The sequence below is a fragment of the Syngnathoides biaculeatus genome, chromosome 4 (genome assembly GCF_019802595.1).
Source record: "Syngnathoides biaculeatus isolate LvHL_M chromosome 4, ASM1980259v1, whole genome shotgun sequence".
NCBI classification, from domain to species: domain Eukaryota; kingdom Metazoa; phylum Chordata; class Actinopteri; order Syngnathiformes; family Syngnathidae; genus Syngnathoides; species Syngnathoides biaculeatus.
In genome coordinates this window covers 28,207,501-28,227,875 of record NC_084643.1, presented here as the reverse complement: position 1 = coordinate 28,227,875, position 20,375 = coordinate 28,207,501, and the positions used below count along the sequence as shown (strand labels likewise).

The 20,375-nt window shown below is 42.9% G+C and overlaps 1 protein-coding gene across 10 annotated transcripts in view; it reads left to right on the top strand.

Moving 5' to 3' along the window:
* The window catches only part of mef2cb (myocyte enhancer factor 2cb), a 66,117-nt gene that overhangs the window by 32,441 nt on the left and 13,301 nt on the right, over positions 1-20,375 (top strand). For 2 of the 10 annotated variants that reach the window (XM_061817559.1, XM_061817554.1), the window contains exons 3-6: positions 1,391-1,594; positions 15,763-15,906; positions 18,194-18,383; positions 20,217-20,264. In XM_061817559.1, coding sequence (XP_061673543.1) covers positions 1,391-1,594; positions 15,763-15,906; positions 18,194-18,383; positions 20,217-20,264 — 586 coding nt within the window. Of the gene's footprint in view, positions 1-1,390; positions 1,595-15,762; positions 15,907-15,996; positions 16,210-18,193; positions 18,384-20,216; positions 20,265-20,375 lie in introns of those variants that run through there. The other 8 variants (XM_061817560.1, XM_061817555.1, XM_061817562.1 and 5 more) reach the window with 6 other exon arrangements.

Here is a 20,375-nt window from a genome sequence, read left to right as displayed (position 1 = left end):
TGTTATTGAGTCAGAGTAAATGTTTTTTTTTTTCCGAGGTACAAGTACTGGATTTTCAGAAGTAGCGTCGCATGGAAAGAAAGGCTTTTGGAAGGAATCTGGTATAAGGATGGAGCAAGTAATGGCAACTCTTCCAGGGAGAGATGGAAGGAAAGGTTGGAGGTGAGGGATGGATTCAGTTTCCTCGGTGCATCCTGGGAGATGTGCTTGCATGTAATACAAAACTATCCATCAATATCCAGTCATTCCCAGCTCTTCTTTCAGCTTTCAAAGTGTGAAGGGCAGCACGATCCTTTTCTCTTGAAAGACTTGACTTGTAGTCTTTATTATCATATTCAACGTGTGATTCACTGAGAGTTGGGAGGTTTCAATTCTGTATTTTTCCGCACTCAAAGCATCAGAAGAGGATAGACAAAGATGCAGTAGATAATGCCATCCGAGCACAGCTCTGATGCAATGTTTCTCATTTTAAAAAAAAGCTTTGTCAGTGCAGTTCTCCAATGTAAATAAATAACAATACAGCGACACTGAAGAAAACACCTAGTGAGGGTCCCTCATGATAGCTTGAGTTAGGTTTGTTTTCTATATTGCACCCCATTCAAAGAAGGAGCTTGCAGGTGCAGGTTACATCCACCGCTGTAGTTTTGATCCAAGCAAGGAATACACGGTGTTCTATTTCAAAAATAAATAAATAAATAGAATGTGGACACTTTGGATTCAGTTGCCTCATATAAAAATACCACGAACAAACCAAGAAAAAAAATTCCCATCACAAAATGCCTTTTGTGCTTTCTTTTTGGGATGTTCTAAGTGGTATTAATAGGAGTGGTTGCTATTTATATTGAAAGGTAGTTACTCGGGCAACACTAACTTTTTATTTTTTTTGTTTTACTAAGGCTATTCGTCAGCTTCTGTGTATTTCTTTGAAGAAGAAGAAGGAGCCAATGTTTTGAAAAAGGACATTTTAATCTGTCATAAGTCCCTCTGTGTACTTTGAAGTACAAACTTTAACGGATCTTCTTGGCCGTTATTTTTCCGAGACAGAGTATTTTCAGTTCCTTAAAATGCAGGCGTTTTTTTTTTTTTTTTTTTTTTTTCCCTGGTATAGTGGTTGGACTGTATCAGTCGGGGCTGCTCATATGTCAACGGATTTCTGTTTTCCTTGAATGCACTTTCAATTCGAATGTTAGAATGATCCGAAATTTTTCCGGTTCCTTTTTGCTTCACAAATGTCCTGGCCAAGGTTTTTTTTCATATTATAAATAAATGGTGACCTCATAGCCAAAAATGTTGATTTCTTTATAAGGGTTTCCTTCTGTTCTTTTAATTTTGAAATCCAAAACTTTTCTAACATTCTCCCACGGGTCAACATTATTTTCTTCTTTCCCAGGTGACATTTACAAAGCGAAAGTTTGGCCTCATGAAGAAAGCCTACGAGCTGAGTGTGCTGTGCGACTGCGAGATCGCCCTGATCATTTTCAACAGCACCAACAAGCTGTTCCAGTACGCCAGCACAGACATGGACAAGGTCCTGCTCAAGTACACCGAATACAACGAGCCCCACGAGAGTAGAACCAACTCGGACATCGTGGAGGTGAGTTGCAAAACGACGCAAATGCACGTGCACTCGGATGCACTGAATCATGCACGGAAACACACAAACACACCAGATGGTTGTGACTCATTACTTCTCTCTTTTTGTCTTCACACTCATCACTGAGAGGAATAACTGCGTGTAACGTGTGATGCTCTGTAAAGTTCAATATAAAAAGAAATACTGTACACACTGTAAATGCTTAGGTCCTTTTATTTCCAATTGGTACCATACAGCTGAATGAAAACTGATCATTTCCCAGCTGCAGCGAGTGCCTTGATAGTGAAGCCTGATAATAACGGCAAATAATGATCTCTGGTTTCAATCGAATTTTGTAGAGGAAACAGCCAAGGTTCATATTGATGCATTCATTCCAAATTGCTTTTTTTTTCCAAAGGAAAGCTCATTAAAATGTATTCCTAATTTCATTGAGAAAGCTATTCTAATAGTTACACTATTACTACATTTTCATAATTGTAACCAACTACATTTCCAAAGTACTCTTCCCAACACTGGTAATCATATAGGGTTGAAATGCTAGAAACAAGACAAATAAGACTAGGTGTGTGGTTTACAGGGCACAAATACTCTACTGACCCAACAGTTCCTGATGCCCACTTAACTATACTCATCTGTCCTGTGTGGTAACAACAAAAAAAGGCACAAATATTTACTGTCTCAGCTTTTGCCATTATATTACCAAACCAGGTTTGTACTGCCTGGTGGCCAGCTTACTTTCATGATGTGACCATGCTGTCACCATTGATCTGCCTCTCAGAGTTGGACACTGACCTAAAAGAGAAGACGTGTCGCTAGCGTGGCTGCCGACAATTCCAAACATCGCAGTCAGGGAAGCCAGTGAGCAGGCAGATAAAACAGCCAATGACGCCGGTGCTTTACAAGATCCTTAAGCTCTCAACATGAACCTGTTATGCAACATTCGCACCAGAGTTCTGACCAACCTGGTGGGCAGAGTTGATCTTTTCTCATGTGCACACGCTCACACATTCTCCCGCTGATCAAACTGCACTGGAAGAATACATCTCTTTTTTTTTTTTAATGTGAAGCAACATGAGCGTTACAACACTGATGATACTACTGCCTACTCAGAGAAGTCATAATTGAATATGTTTAAATCAAAGGAGCTCTTGTTTTCATAGCAATTATCCAGTAAATTGTTTTTTTGTTCGTAATTCAATAGGAACTTGATTGAGCAAGCATTTTAATTTATTTGTTCTACCCGAGGACACATTATGTATACCAGTCTGATATTGTTGGCTCACAATTTAAGAAGGCAAGATGTACTGAAGCCCAATGAGATGTAATGAATGAATAGTCCAGGCCCACACGCACCTATGGATCAGGTTGGCCAGCCTAATACAGGAGCCCACAGCATTAGACATGTTTTTATCTCTTCATTTGGGTGTTACTGGGCCCGATGCCCAAACACGGGTGGACAGGTCCGCTGGGAGTACTCCTGCTACTCCAGATGGCAATCAGGCCCTCACAGCGAACCTTTCCAGTTTGCACATTCGCATCAAATGTCGTCTGCTTTGGAGGAGAACGGGGGCTGCTTTTTTGCTGCTTAGATGCTTTTAAAGACATTGATATACTGGTTGCGATGTAAATTTAGCAGTAGTTTGCTCTTGTTAATATTGTGGCGCTGTCAAATGTGTTAAGATAGCTTATAAGTTAGGTGATACAACAGTTAGCGTATGAAATGACCTTGATAATGAAAATGAAGCGAAGGGGCTGGGCATTATATTTAGAGGCACTCAAATGCATTATATGCCATTTTTAGTGCTCACGATTCACAATGCTTCATTCCTCCAGCATGACACTTCTAAAAAACAAACCAAAATAAAAACAAAGGTGACTAGTACTGTACGTGCAATTCCATCCATCCATGCCTACTTCTCCATTCCGATAAGAACAAGTATACTATGTATGAATTGTAATTTTATGCTAAATATCCCTGTAAAATCACATCCGAATCATTAATGCATTACATACACTAGCACATTTGCCCATGAACACTAGTTCACACCCCTTTTGTCACCGTATCACTAAGTGAGAGGTGTCACATTTCAACAAGTGCCTGTGACGCAACCTCTCCATTTTGATGCTCTCTGTAACCGTGTCTCCATTATTGAGCCGAGGGTGGCTAACATATAAACAGCCGTGTCAGGAAAGATGTTTAAGAGCCTAGTGGGGGCTAGGGTGGGGGCTGGGAAGAGAGCTCCAGAGCGCTACCAGCACCGGGGCCCCCAGAGGTCTCCTCACCAAATCGATGTGATGAGGCCTCTGCGTGCTCCCGAGATTGGCCACAGGGCTGACGCAGGCACGTTTAGCGTGGACGCAAGTGGGGTGCAAGCAGACGCCGGGGCGGAGGAGGGAGGTGAACGTGGGTCGGGACCCTCCAGTAGAGCCCTGTGTGCCGCTGCTAAGATTTGTCAAGGTTCATGAACGTGGGCGGGTGGCTTGGTTTGGGGATTTCGAAGCATAGTTCTTGTTGATGACAAAAGGGGGTCAACAATACCGGTATATTAAAGGTAAGCTCTAGCAATCTTCTCTAAAATTTAGGTTTGCACGCAGAAGAAAAATCAAACTAAAATGTAACTTTTAACGACATGATGTCTCATCGTTTACCTTCAGAAGTATACAGAAATGCTTCCTTCTGCCTCTGATGCTGCTGTGCCTGAAGGTGTAGTGGGAGGGAGGCAAGGCAGAGGTAGGGGAGCACAGCTCAGCGTGGGCGGCCAGCATCGAGGCTCACTACATTAGCAATAAAACTCTATGTAATTAGCATGTCTTTGGTTGATAATTAGAGTTGTTGAGAGAGTACCACTGAGAGTGTTACATATCCTCTGTAAGCTACTGCATTTTTACAAGATGCTTCAGGGCTTTCTCAGGAGGGTTTATTTTTTCACATCCGTTCAACATGCTACATCTCAAGTCATATGATAATTTTACAGTAGCTTGACAATATGGGTCAAATACAAGAGCAGCATTTTTAAAAATCAATGGAAACCACCACAAAGGCGTGCATTTTCATGTATATAGACACTAAAATAACATAAAAATGTAATTTATAGTGCAATCGCTAATTTTGAACACAAATGTTTCAGATTTGGTAACAACTGAAGTGGAGAGAATGTGTCCCAAAAAGCCCTTTCTTTTTTTAATCAATGCAAAAAGTCAAAGAAAATCAAGCTACTTGATCTTGAAACAGGCTGAGGTAATCCTTTGAGGCTTCGGGAGCCCTTGCCCAATATGCAGACGTCTCCCATAACAACGTGCATGATGGGATTTTGAACTTATTATCCAAAGTTTGTGTTGTACTATTGTAGGGGATTTGGACTTTGAGCTTCCCACGTACTTAATACTGTAAATGGTTCGATTGAATTCCAAATCTCTCTCACCCATGTCCGACACTGTAGTATGCACATTGGTTTTCTACACACAGTTCCAACTTTGAACTCAAGGAACTACAGAGGCAGCACCTCAGTCACAAGATGTTCAGCTCTGACCTCCCGGCAGGTCTGGAATACACTCTTGAGTCTGGCTCCAGATAAAAAAGATTTCCCAACCTCGCGCTCTGCTGGACCAGTTTTCTGGCCCTACAAATGATATCAACTAAAATGAAACGCTTAAATATCCATCCACGTTTGCCTTTTTTTTTATTTCTTCCTGAAGAGTTATTGCTTTCAAGCCATATGGGCTGCACTCTGTGCAAATAATGGAGATGTTAAATGCAAGAACATATCAAAGATTATTTTTCTCTGCTGCTGATGATTCCAGATTGAACATAAACCTCAACGGTGCTGCTGCCTCTCTATGTGACTGCTTGGCACCTTAAATCCAACAACACATTTCCAAAGTGGTATTCTAGTGTTTGTGCACCCAGAAACACTTCTCAGTAGAATGCAGTGAAAATCTGATTAGTCCATTTTGGATCTAATATAGTGGCTGTCAAAGTGAAGGATGTTGACAATTGATTTAAACCCTGCAGAATTTGAGAATGCATTATGATGTCCTCAGCAAGAGCGCCACTCTCATGCCAGTGCGAAGAGCATCACATGGTGTGGCACATGGCCCTCGGTACTAAAGTGACCTCTCTGGCTTCTTACCGTACCTGCCAGAAGAAAGGCTGCTGGCCAATCCCATTTCACCAGATTAATCTAATCTGAAAGTTCAGATCTTCTCATAATCTTCGACAGCAGCAGGAGCAAGAGCATGCTTCCCTTCCTTACCTCACCCTCCCTGCCTCGTTTTTCTCCTCAGTGCGCACCTAGGAGGATGTATCCCATGTTAAGGAGGGAAGGGGGGGCAGAGGGATGGATGAGTGTGAGCAAAGTAGGAAGGATGGAAAGAGGGATGGTGGGAAGAAGGCTGGTAATTATTTCCAAAGGTCATTCTGTTAATGACTACCCGCTCGGTTAATGAGATTCAGCAAAGCTCCCTGGCCATGTTTCACCCGGCGTATGTTTCACCGATGTGCCAAGATGTGTGCGAGGCACAGGTGTGCGCACAGTCCAGAGTGGCGACGGCAAACTGCAGCAGGCGGTAAACTAGCGGGGAAGTATGTCTACAAAAGACTTAAAAAGAGAGTGACATCCCATCGTGAATACGACAAAGAAGCCATTAAAACCACTCAGTGGAGAGTTTATTAAGTATCTCGCATTGAACTTTGCATCTCAATAATTAATGCTCAAATTCATGAGAATTGTAGCTTTCTGGTAGGTTTTTGAAAAGAGTATTATTCTGCAATGGTGTAAACCACACCTTATTTATCAGTAAGCACCAAGAGAACCGTGTATTTTTAATCTACACTACTAACTACAATAACACTAATATACGCATTGTTAAATGAATACGTTTCTGACTGTGTCAATCAAATTTGAGCATTATTTAATCTGAAAAGGCACTTGGATTTCGTTTCATTAGATTTTGGAGCTGAAGTTGGGCCTGCACCGTGTGCTTTATATTCCATTAGAAGGAATTATATACTGTATACAGTAGGTATACATTAACTCTTAAGCAAGTCAGTAGCAAGACATGTGATCTCCTTCTCAGAAGTAACAGTGTGCTCATGTTCTGCCTCGCGCCTGCGAAAATATTTTCCAGCATGTGTGCTATTCTGTGTGCTTATTTGGTTTCTAAACACCATGGAGAACATTAGCCTTAAGGAGTTTCAGTGTTGATCAGCTCACTGAATGACTTCTTCTCATGACTCTCAAAGGCTGTGTAATTGTGCCAACTTGAATAGCGACGCTAATGTAACCGCCACGACTTTTTCATTCGTCAGCCTCTAATGGAATTAATGGCGTCATATCTCCCGTCCCCGCAAGTGTCCAAAGAGATCTCGCGTGGACTTTTTAACTTTTTAGGTGAAGGTGTGTGGGGTGTGACACGGGTGCCACACGGGGTGTGGCCGCCGCAGCGATCACAGGGCTTCCCTGTTTGCTCGTGCTACAGAGACGGGCGACACGGCTTGTTTTTCCTGCCGAGGTGAGGATTAAGGTCTGAAGCTGCTTTGACTGCCTAAGTAAATTAACATTATGGCATTGGTAAGATTAAGAAATTAAGAATTCGCCCAAAGTATAGCCGATGGAAGTCGGGGTAAGTTTTTTATTTCGACATCAATTTTACATGTACAATAAATTGCATATTTCCATATTCCTCAAAAGGGTCACTTGGAGTGCTGGAGCCTATCCCATTGTTTTTGAGTTTTAGAATCAGCTTTTTCCTTTATGAAATAATTAATACTTATCTACTCCCTTCTGGAATCAAACTCTCATCATCATCAACCTGTAATGAACTGTTCAATCAATGTTTTTAATGACATTTTGACGTTCTAACCCATCAGAGAAAATAGTGTAAAACTTCCATCCTGTACTCACTTTTCTTTGAAAAAATGGAATACAAGCAGAAGAAAACTCTAGTTCTCTTTTTGGTTTACTGTACATTCTTTTTTGCTGTAATTCCTTTTATTAGTTCCAAATTAGCCAATTTCGCAGAAATAAGTGTACTGCTCTCTGCACTTCTCACATTTTTGCTCTTTTCCATCACTTCAGTGGTAGTACACAAAAATACCAGACAAGAAACGTGGACTAAATCCTTTAGACGCTCACTGAAGGCTTGTGAGGTACACAGATGACTGGCATGACGGTTAAAAAAAAAATGGTGTAAATTTCAAGATGTATACTGTATTTCCTGATATTTTCTCCAAGTCCGGGATGTCCGACTTTAGAGGTTCCACTTGTTTTCATCGGCTGTGTTAACAACAGTGGCAGCTGTAAGTAAGCCAATGAGTTGGTGGAAAAGCAAACGGGCTACTGTATACGTGCAAAACCTCTTGTAATGTTCCATGTGTCCTGCAGCTGTGTTTCCTTCCCTTCTTCCTGTCTTCACCAACTTTGTCCTCCTTGGTTCACATTGGGGCTCCACATTTGCAATCATTTTTTACTGTATGAATTCAGTTTGAAAACCTAAAGTTCAGGGGTTGAGTACTGAGGCTCGTGGCTATTTTTGTGTCAGTGTGCCAAAGATTCTTCCTTTCGAAAAGGCTACTTCATTTTGGTACATAGTGAAAAGTCAACAGAGTAAGCACTATCACTTACATTTCACCGTATGTGACCTCTTTTTTTTTAAATAGATGTCTTTATATAAAAAGATGAAAAAAGGGATTTAAAAATAGTTCTGTAAGGCTAAAAATAGTTAGTAGCTGGCAGTCTTTGCTGGGAGGACCCCCCCGCCCCCCTTTGAGTGTTGGTGCGGGGGGGTTGTTTTTCAAACAGAAGAGTGAGTAAGCAAGCAGAGCTCCATGCTATTCATTCAGTCCTCATGTCCCCCCTTTTTTTTCCCCTCTGATCATCCAGCATGAATAATTGCTCTCATCAACCACATGCATGACACCGTCGGCCCAAGACCCCGCGGTGCCCATAAACATTTGATCCTTTGAATAAAGAAGCCCGTTATTTAATTCACTTAGCGCCCCCACTCCCTATGCTTAACCAAACAGTAGCTTCCTGTCTTGTTGTTTGTTAAAATTCATACATAATAGAGGAAAAAAAATCTTTCACATCTAATCCTAAGGCTCTCCTTGTGTGTTTAAAATGATGTTATTGAGAAACTGACCTATGACTGGCCTCCAAGCATGATCAAGGCTAGCACACGAGACCACATCTGCATGTCTTAGATATAAGGAGACAACTTTAGTGAGTTCCCCGTTTTACAGACTAAACACTATGTCTCTTTAATTTTATACGAGAGGCTAAAAACAGGAAGGCAGATAATGTACTTGATCGACAAGCTCAGCATTTTCGCCCCACATCAGACACCCTGCGTCCAGAAAAGCAGAACCTCAGACGTTCAACTTAAGACTGGTTTGGATCTCTCTCCGGGGTGTTTTTTAAGGTCAACATGTTGCAGCGGAAGTCTGAGGTAGGCACACGACAACAAAAGGAACTTTTAAAAATAGACCGTTTGAAATGTGCCAATATGTGGTCCCTGTGGTGTGGAGAGTCAGGCCACTTCTGAGGCCGCCCTGCCAAGGCTGCCAGGCAAGGCTTTTCCACTATACAGCCCAAAACAATTCACGCCAGCCATTAACATGAAATGACGCCTTGTTCTTTGAAACTATTTGTGGAAAATTTGAAATAATGATCTATTTTTAAAAATGGCATTCCCTCCACCCGGCCCCAGAGCTTCCGTCCATCTCCCCCCCGCTCCTGCCCCTCCCCTGCCACCGCCCATGCCCCCCTTCTCTCCTCACCATAATTGCAGCTCTGGGCAGGGTTTGGAAATCCAAGGTCACATTACAGAGGTCAAGCAGCTGGTCATTGTTACTCAAGGCCTCCCTCAGGCTCCCTCTTCCTGCTGTGGAGCCACGCGATAAGCGACCAAGTGACAAAAGACGATAAGTCATGATTGGTAGGCGGTGCAAAAAAGCCAAGACATGGCGCGGCAGTTGTAAAGGACTCCACGTTTCAACGTTTCCCTTTAGAAGTGATATGTTGTTTGAAGCAAAATGAAAGCCTTATATATTATTAAATCCGAAATCAGTCTAGACACATCATTTCTGTTGTTTAGAATAGAGACTATGCAATACGTCCGGGGGTCAGAGGGAATTAAAAAAAAAAAAAATGGTAGAATCAGGATGTAGACATAAGTGCCCTCTTTATCCACTTTCTCTGAGCTGGTATTGTCTCATAATGTCTATCTGGGTAATTATACAGTGTGGTGACTTTTCTGAATGACCACTTTGTTCACTTGGGCTTGGATGCTGCTGAAGCAAAGCGTGTTGGATTGTGACATGCGCTCAGTTTGTGTGTCTCTTCCATATGGGATACACTGCACCATCTGGTATTGCGGTGCATGTGGGCTAGCTACTGTAAGACCGCTTGTATGTGAGTGGGCTCGTGTCTATGGGGGGGGGGGGTTTCCTAATGGTGACAGGAGCATGTGCGCATCCCACAATTAATCCCACAGTTTGATCAAGTCTGGAGCCCTGTTACACACATAACTTTTATCTTTCCTTACAAAACAGAACATTCAACCATTTGCGCCCGTGAAAGATGCCGTTGCATCAGACTTAATAGCTAAAAAGTCGTTGCGAGGTTCGCCTTTGAAATCAGAGATCCACAGACAAACACAGGCAGGGGATGAGCTGAGGTTCGAGGAAAGGAGGGGGCGGGGATTCCTCCCATCGCTAACCTACAAAAAGCAAGCCTCTCTAACCAAATGCTCACTCACACGTGCACACCATGCAGCCGTCATCCATGGACAGGCCCCTCGACATGGTCCTGGCGTGTTCAAACCACGCTTCATGAAACTGTGGCCTTCTTTGCCTTTGGTATGCCATCTGCTTCCAATAAACCAAGCCAGCCTGATCCCTCTGATGTCCCCCCCACCAACAACAACTCTGCAAAAGCAGAGAAAAGGAAATAGTAAGACCGCCAAAGTGAGTGACGAGTGAGACGAAAATCGCGTGTGGCAGAGAGAACACGAACAGAAAGGAGAGGAATGAGAGCGCATGACCAACATGTTATTATCTCTTTTGTACCTCAAAAAAGGGCCACACCATGAGTGTGCTTCCACTGCAGTTAATCCAAACTGCGTCCACTTTTTGACCACCTGGTCTTTTCTGCTCTGATGGAAAAGGGACAGATCCTTGCACCTGGTTCATCCCCATTTACACTGGCACATTGGTCCTCACCAAGCTTGTAGAAACACATTGTGTTGTTCAACTGGCGAATGCTCCATGATGATGAGTTATTTCAAGTGTCTATTCCTTAAAAGAAAATGAGCATGAGAATGTTTGAATGGATGATGAATGAATGAGTTAATTTTTTTCAAAAATATCGCATGTGACGGTACATATAGTTGGAACTATTTGAAGCGTGAGCGAACATAATCAGATCTCACTTTGAATCACATCTTTGGTCTTCTTTAACCAACTGAATTTCAAACTATTCAGAGTTTTCAAATAACCTAATCTGATATTAGATGAAGATGTGAGGAAAGTTTACATGGTATTGTAAGTGTCAATTGTACATTGTTACTAAGTGCACCATTTGGATACGATGTGGATCAAAATGTTTTGACGTTAGAGCTGCTATTTACAAAGTTTCACATATTACAAAAAATAAAGGTTGCCAGATTTTTTTGTGTTCAGTTTCACTAAAATTAAAAGGTTATATCTTTGATAAATACTAATCTGGTATTTTAAACAAATGTATTTTTTTTTTCAACACGGACAAATCAACAAACTGAAAAAGGTCAAAATAAGATGACAGAGGTAATAGTTAATACATCTCTAAAGGCGTTCCAAACGATCACTTTAAATTTTATGAAAGAATAATTTTTAAAAATGCCTTAGAAAAACAATTTATGCCACAGTGGTCCCTTGTAGTGGCAGAAGACATATTCTGCCACCGTGGCAGGTGTGCATCACTCGCATAGTTTCATGTTTTAAAAGCGCATAAGACTTTTTGTTTTAGCCAAGCTCACTAAAAGAGTTCTTAATCTGTTACAATTGCGCTGTAACTGTGGTAATCCATATGAGAAAGGAGTGTCATTTATTGTATTCCAACAAATGTGGAAAAGAACTGCTTGGGGGAAAGCCTCCCTCATTCTTTTTCCGACAAAGCCTCTTCTAAAGTCTATACAGTGTTGGCAAAGACCAAAAAATGAATAGAAACAAGCTGTTTCTGCACCAATGCTGGTGGCTTGAAGACATTGAGATACATTGACTAGCCTGTCTGTCGCCAATATAGCCATAAACACAATATTGAATGTGTCATACCCTTAAGTCGCTGCCAAGACGTTGGTCAGTAATAAAGAGCTTTCCAAACATAACCCAACAGTTAACACACACGTCTGTCAAAAATAAAGATGGACCCATCAAGCCAACAATGTTTTGACTCTGCTTATGTCGAGATGTGGTGGGTGTCCAGAAAATGAGGGGGGACTGAGAGGGAGACAGACTGAGAAGCAGATTTGGACAGAGAGACGGATCAGAGGGCTGGAGAGGGTGCGAAGAATGGCAGAATGCCGAACAGAAGGATCCTGCGATGGTGGGCATCAGCTGTCCCTTTCAGACCCCCTGGGGGCCGATCAGAATTCACACCCAAATACCCTGCAAGGGTCCAAGAAGTTATTACTCACACCCGGACTGTGTAAAGGAACTGTTACAATTTAAAACACATTTATTTGACAGATGCTATGCAAAGAACTTTTGAAACAAAAGAAAGCTGAATATTCCAATTTAAAGTTCTCTCTATTGAGTAGAACTGGTTGTTACCAAGTGCATTATGAAGCAACTACGGCAAACTATATGGTTTAGGGTTTGATGATGTGGAGGGGGGGGGGCAATCACTCAACCTGACTACATCAGACTGCTTTGAACTGACTGCTAATGTCTGATTCTGCTGTATAGCTCGTCCTAGCTCTCGGTGAAAAGCTGAAGGGTACTGATGAGACCGGTGTCTAAATATGTAGGCCACCGTGTCTATGCTGTCCCTGCTTGGCAGAGGCCCTATGACAAGTCGAGTCATGAGGGAGCATCATGAAGAAGGAGTTTAATTAGGAGCAAGCCTCCAAAGGGGCCACAGAAAGACATAAGAGCCAAGCAAGCAAAAACAGCTCTTTTTTTCTCCTCCTCTCCCAGGAAGTGCAATATGGTTCTTCTCCTTCTTTTTCCCATTCACTCAGTCTCTAGTCACATGGACTAAGTATAAATATATACAGTGACGTTAGGGTGTGAGGTGTGAACACAGCTGAGCCTTCTATGGTGATGTGAGCGGTCCAACAGACGTGATTGGTCCTTGGACCGTGTGTCAGCCTTTGGCAACAGGTGTGATGTTCCCAGACAGGTGGCCATAACTGGAATGAGTGGCATAGCACCCTCGTAGCACTCCCTCAAAGTGATGAGCCTCGCTGGAAAGCTAAGCCCAGGCAAGAGGGCCACATGCCTCCAAGTCATACAACACTCTGTGACCTATCAACACCCAGCACAAGCAGTGCCCCCACCACCCGCTCCTTAAGCCCTTTTGGGTGCCTCCTTTTCGCTCCGAGCTCGCCTCCTGCTAGCATTTAAAGTTGTTTTTTTTTTCCCAAAATGGGCATCTACTGAATATCTTGTTTTTGGGATGGACATTTGATTAACTTGGTGGACTAGAATCTTCTGAACTATCGTTACAGTTGTTACCAAGAGAATTTGCCATTTGTCTTGAACATTGCTCAACTTTCTTAGTGATTCTAGTTGAGACAGAATTGGTCACTGGTTGCAGCCAAATGGTGGCCTCCATTTCGCCTCGGCAGCTTCAATTCCAATCAATTCCTCAAATGGAGGTAATGCTTATCAGTCAAACAATTACGAAAAACAAGACAAAGCAATATTTTGGCTGTCTCAGTTGCGATCTGTCCTGGATTGGTGGAAAGATTTGGAAGTTTGAGAGTAAAGTTTTGGTTTCTGTGAACGGAACAAGGCCAGAAGTTCAACTCTTGTCAGCTCAACACAATGCATCGCCAGGACCACAATGCAACTGCACCAAAGAGAGAGAATAAAAAAAACCTAAAAATCTCACATCTCACGCATTTGCCAAAAAAGACAGCTTGATGAACCTCTGCAACCCCTTTGTTCTTCTGACTCACACACCTCACATGAAGCGAGAGCGCCTTTTTCCCGGCTGCTCTGTTAGAAGTCAGATCTCCTCGCGTTTGTTTGGTGTGATTTCCTGAAGACTGTCAGAGATGTAAGAGATGCTTTCAAATTCCAAATTCCAGATTTCCACTCCCGGGGGGTGGCAGCGGGCAAGTGAGAATTTGGAAAAAGAGAGAGGAGAGCCAGCAAATGTTGACACTATTATACAGCAGCTGCTTCGCCACAAGACGCCTCAGGAATCAAACAGCGATCACGCACACAAAAGGAGCCCTCTAAGTTCACTAAAACCACACTCCAAACAGGCCTTTGTTGTGCTGACATGAGAGATGAGTGGATCGTTATTTGTTTTCTAAGCAGGCAGATCGTTCCCTGTCACCGCTTGCTGCCGCTTGTGATGGAGCAGCGAACATCACTCGTATCTCTTCGGTGAGCGAGCGCCAACACAGACAAACAAATGAGAGGAAGAAGTTCACTGAGATTAACTTATCTCAGCATCTACCTTCTCCTTTGTACACCCACACTCACACCAGTACAAAGCTCTTCCCTACACACACACACCACACACACACACACACACACTTCATCAGCATCAAATACAGGGTGTACTAAAGTAAATTTAATTACGTCTGTCTGATATGGAGCCCCAGATGAAAGTAGGGGAGCGCAGTATGAAGCAATGACTACACAGACAGAAGCAGGGCCGTGATATTCCTCCACTAGACTAATCTCCCTTTATTAAAGCCAGGGGGAGAAAAGACGAGGGGGGGGGTCTGGCGGTGGGTGGTGGTCGTTAGGAGTGGAGTGAGAATGGAAGGAGGGGAGGGTCTGCCTTTGATGAGATCTCTAACTGTCAGCTACTGTACTTTTCTTCACTCGCAGTTTTGTCTTTGTCTCACTTTTACAAATGAACACGTGTATCAACGGTAGCCTACTTGCTTGAGCAGACACGCACTCATTCTTACACACACACACACACAGAACAGTACGTTTGAAATAATTGTTGGTTGTCGTGGTCGTTGACAATATCCTCACCCAAAAAAAAAGGCTCTCATGCTGGATCTCTGAGTGGTGGATCTGAGCTCTTTGGAATCTAACGGGGGCAGGTGGCCATCAGGTGGCCAACATGGAAACTGCTGCTTTCAATTGTACCCCCTTCAGTGACCCGAACCAAACATACATATATTTCCTTTATTCACATCCATTTCACGATCTTTGGCTATTGGTTTTATTTGTATTTATTTGTGGTTTCTGTTCTCAGGGTTCTACCCAGTGCATGAAATTAGTGACAATATTTTAATTCTAATATTGAAAAGTGACACCAAATTGCTAAAAAAAATAAATAAACAAATGTATCCAGTTGTCATTTTTTGTTGTTTTCTGGCATGTATGTGTTATTCATTCAATTATTCATACAGATACAATGCATGTTCTAAGTGTTATAGTTCATTAAAATGTCCTTTTTGCAGGGATTTAAGTAATTGTAGGGTTTGAATTAGGTTTCATCAGTGAGGGTTAGGTTTCACTGTATGTAATATAAAAAGAAGGTAGTAGCACTATGCTGGACAAAAAGAGTCCTTTGAATTTACTTAATTTGAACATGTACATTGGTTACACATGATTAAAATATTAAAATAACATTATTTACCACTTCAAAAAAACATGTTTTTACCACATTTTAATCATGCGCAACCAATGTACATGTTTAAATCAAGTCAATCCAGAGAATTGAGATTTCATCAGAGCTATGGTATCGAATTTGTTATGTCCTTGATTTTCAAAGTCCAATTTTTGGCATTTCCTCATGACTTTCAGCATTTGTCTTATTCTTTGCCACATGTGTCCTCACATCATAGTTGGTACTGTACTGACGCTGATGAGCAAATCTGTAAACAAAAAGACTTTTCATCTTCATGTCCCCCACTTCCCTTCCAAAATTTTCACCTGGGTTTCCCGGATCCTGCAGCTCTTCAACTGTGCTCTGCCACTGCTTTGCTTTCAGACGTTGAGAAAGAAGGGCCTAAATGGCTGTGACAGCCCCGACCCCGACGCAGACGACTCGGTCGGCCACAGCCCAGAATCTGAGGACAAATACAGGAAAATAAACGAGGACATAGATCTGATGATCAGCAGACAGAGACTGTGTGTAAGTACTTCTCGTTGAACCCCGAGTCTTCCTCACCTCTTTCTTTTCCTCTCTCCCCCGCCCCCGCTGTACTGTGTGTTACATGGTCCTCGTCTCCACGTTTCCGTCATGTCTCCCTGCCATCCGTCCATCTGCCCCCCCTGTGTTACTTGTGGGACCCGGCAGGCTTTGAGCAAGAAGGAGAACAAAGGTGGCGAGAGCCCGGAGCTTGAATCTACTCTCATTCTCACCCCGCGAACTGAAGAGAAATACAAACAGATTAACGAGGAGTTTGATCACATGATTAAAAGTCATAAAATTCCTGTAAGTACGGGCTTTCGACGTCATGCGGCGTCTTCGGCGAGCTAACAAAATGCTGACTGGCCAGTTGGTGTTGCGCTAACCCAGCTAACCGCCATTGTTTGCCACCAGACTAAACACACAAAGTGAGAGTGCGAGTACGACCACAGATTACAATGTATACGCACAGTGGAAAAGATTACAGCTCTTCCATTTTGCTTATTGAGGAGAGGTCCTCTAATTTGACATAACTGCAACCACAAGCAGCAGCCATTTTTGCTTCATAATTGCAGACTTTCTCTCGTTGAAATGCACTGGCTTCTCCACCGTGAACCTGTTCCCCGCGATGCCTTGCTTTTCAAGGGGAAACTGCAATCCAACTGCTGGATTGTAGTTTTCCATTTTACAGAAGAGTCAGGAACCACATCATAAAAGTGGCTTTGTGTAAGCGGACCCTTCACTCCATTCACAAAGCATCATATTGGAACGGTTACACAGGAATGTACAGTAATTCTATGGTAGATAATTTCGAGGAGAACACTTGTGTCTGACAAAACGTCGCGTAGAAGAAGGGGAGATGTGGTTTTGGTGAGCTGGGGGGCGGTGGCATGGCTTTCTGGGTGAGATGCGTTTAGGATCGGCGCTGCCGGAGTAGGGATTGGGGTGCGGTGAGGGGGAGTGTTCTGCACACAACAAGTGGCAGTTCAGAGTGTGGTCAGGGTGGATGCCAAGCCCTGGGCCTCTCTAGATTGCAGGGGGGGGGGCTGTTTAGGGGTTGGTTTGGGGGAGCAGAAAGGAGGAAGATGAGTGAAAACAGGAAGGATGGCACCCGGTGAATAACTGCTCAGACACGTGCAGTCTGATGAGAGACAGTTTCAGAGATGTTTAAAAACAGAGTGTCTGGGTTCCTCAAAAGTTTTTTGTTTTTTTTTTTAAATGAAGGCCTTAATTATCCTTGGAAAGAATATACCTTATTCTTAGATTGAGAGTCTGGCGAGCATGCATTTAGCCACGTTAAAACATACTGAAAAAATTTATCTTCGAGAGATCCAGAAACAACAGCAAAAACATCCAGAAATGCCGAATTTCCATTCCATTAATCAGTCAAATAAAAATGAAACAGTAATTAAAGTGAGAGAAAAAAAAGCTAGATGTTAGGAAAGGCAGCTGAGTATACAGTATATTCCATACAAATTCAGCTGATTCTCCTTCTATTGGTCTCAGACACATGGCAGTAATTTAGGGCCCTATTTTCTACTTCCTAAAGATAACATTCAGAATCCAACCACTTCCAGGGCACTCCCAAGGTTAAGCGCTTGTGCCAAGTGACACAAAAAATGTCACCCCCAAAAAATGGTGCTCAGGCCATCTAATGTTACTGATGAGGCTGCACAGTAATCTGAGTAAATACCACTAACACTTCACATCAACGCCATGAGATGGAAAAAAAATCATTTCATATTAAGCTCAAGTCGTGCCACCTCAAAAGTATTTTTCCAAAAATCAGTGCAGATTTGCACAAAGACGAAGAGAGAGTAGATGATCATTTGGCCTTTCATAAACATTGGACGTAAGTCCTGGCATGTACTATAAATGCAGCAACCAAATCCCAAATATTGCGATTGGAAATCGTATCTCTTTCTCTCCAAATGAAGTAAGCTACCAGTTAGTTGTGCTGATTGCAAACCATCAATTCCATTAAGAGCACGGTGGGTTATTGTGGCAGTTGTTTTCTCGGCAGTACTTCCTGAAAGCACCTCTCTCCTGGTTTGTGGTCTCATCTTCTTTTTCTTTCAATTGTGCATGGATGTCTGATGTTACTTTTTCCGTTTAACTTTTGGACCTTTCTCTAGTTTTTTTTTTTCCCCGATTTCCCTTTACTGTGTCCTCTCCCTGATTCTTTGTTTTTAACTTTCTGGTCTTGTTTGTTTGTCTGTTTTTTGTTCTGTGTAGCTCACAAATCTAACCCAACTGGATGCTCTTGTCTCTCCTTGCATCTTTCTCCCAGCAGGCTATGCCCCCGTCCAACTACGACATGCCCGTGTCCATTCCCGTCAGCAATCAGAACAATCTCATCTACAGCCATCCTGGTGGCTCCCTTGGAAACCATAACCTGCTACCGCTGACACACCATGGACTACAGAGGAACAGCATGTCACCTGGAGTTACTCACAGACCCCCCAGTGCAGGTAACGCAGGTAGGGGGCGAGAGTACATGCATCCAAGTGAAGACTCTTGTCCCATTTGTTTATTAATCTAGTACACCTAACCCAACGCAAAGTTGGCGCCAAAGTTCAGAGCAGCTCCACAGTATGTCAATAATTAACAGCAATTCATCAGATCAACGGAGACACTGGTCATGGTTCACATAGCTGGCTTTGCATGGGATCGGGCTCAATTTTACTCAATACTCAACTCAACTTGACTATATATAGAGCACTTTAAGAAAGAAATACAGCTGTGGCCTTTAACAAGGAGATGTTACTCGTAAAGGTAAAAAAAATGTATATGAAAAATAATACAGTAGTAATTATAATACTAGTAACAAAATTTATGAAATAAGCGTTCATTCATTCATATTCTGAGGGCTTTTCATCACAAGGCTCGCGGGAGTGCTGGAGCCTATCCCAGCTAACTTCGTGCAGGAGGCGGGGTAGACCCTTTACTGGTTGCCAACATATTGGAAGGCACATAGACACAAACAACAGTCACACAAAGGGCAATTTAGAAACCCCAGTTAATGCATGTTTTGGGGATGTGGGAGAAAACCGTAGTGCCCAGAGAAATTCTACACAGCCACAGGGAGAACATGCAAATGCCACACAGGCGGGGCCAGGATTTGAACTCCGGTCGTCAGAACTGTGAGGCCAACGCTCTAACCAGTTGCTCCACCGTGCCACCTTGAATGAAACAGCTCTAATTAAAATTGACTTAATAAACAGACTCCTGCAGCACCATCTTTGTGTCTTAGACCAAACTGTCACAGTGCTTATGCAGTGTTTATGTTGCTCCGCCGGCTACCTGTTGGGGGTCTCGAGTTGTTTGCAGCTGCGGTCACACTCTTCAGAGGAGGGAACGAACAAGAGCTCCATTCTAATTTTCCTTTGTCATGCAGGAGGTCCAGCATTTCATTCCCTCACATTTCATTTTCGGAACTCATGTTGTGTGAATTTGTTAGTGGATGAGATAGATGAACATGATTAAGAGTAAAAGGGTGTCACAATACTGAAATTGTAATTTCAAGATCACACAACATCACTCACGTTGGCTGCAGCGTTAGCAACTGGAGGTTGAATATAAACAACTGCAGTTGCTGTTGCTGTTAGTTTCTCCATTGCTGCATGCGTGACATACGTCACACGTCACTTAACTTCACTTTAGTGTTAAGGTGCCTGTCCATATCTCCTCACCCAGGAGATACCATCCGGCACTATGTTAGAGGCGAAGCGCCTTGCAGTTGTCAGTGAACAGAATAAGCGGTATTGAAAATGGATGGAAAGTGATCAACTCCGCCATGGATCAGTCATTGTCATAGCAGTCTAATTGCATTCTGTGGCTGATTTGAAATGAGCGGAATAGTTGTCTGGCCTCATGTCGAGCTTTGTCTTTCAATGTGCTTGTGACATAAGGAAATCAAGCCTGTTGGTTTGTTATTGTTGTCCAGAGTCCTTTTTCTGTCCCACTGGTCTGAGGCCTTCAGCCCACACCCTCACCCTGTCATTACAACTGGATGCAAGAAACGCCAGCACAAAACTAAATATGAGCTTTGGACCTTGCAGCATCCACACCAAACCGCACGAGTTTCTGAACCCTCCCACCCTTCCACCTCATATGGCTTAAAAATAATAATGTGTCATTTTTCTTGGACGACAGCCTCCAATTGGTTGGTCTTCATTTTTCTCTGGTAGCAATACACATTTGGATCCACGACATTAATGTGCCGGTGAAACGGCGTGCAGAATAAGCAGAGTAAATGCAACATGTGCCGAACCCCCTTCATTCATTCACCCATTCATTTCTTTACATTTTAGGTGGCCTCATGGGCGCCGACCTTGCCACTGGCGCAGGCACCAGTGCTGGTAAGAACGTCTTCACACCCTCACACCGTTGTCTAGTAGCCCATACAAAGTATCCGCTCACACATTCGGGTCTATAAACTGCATGACTAATATTAACCCAAAACCAAGTGG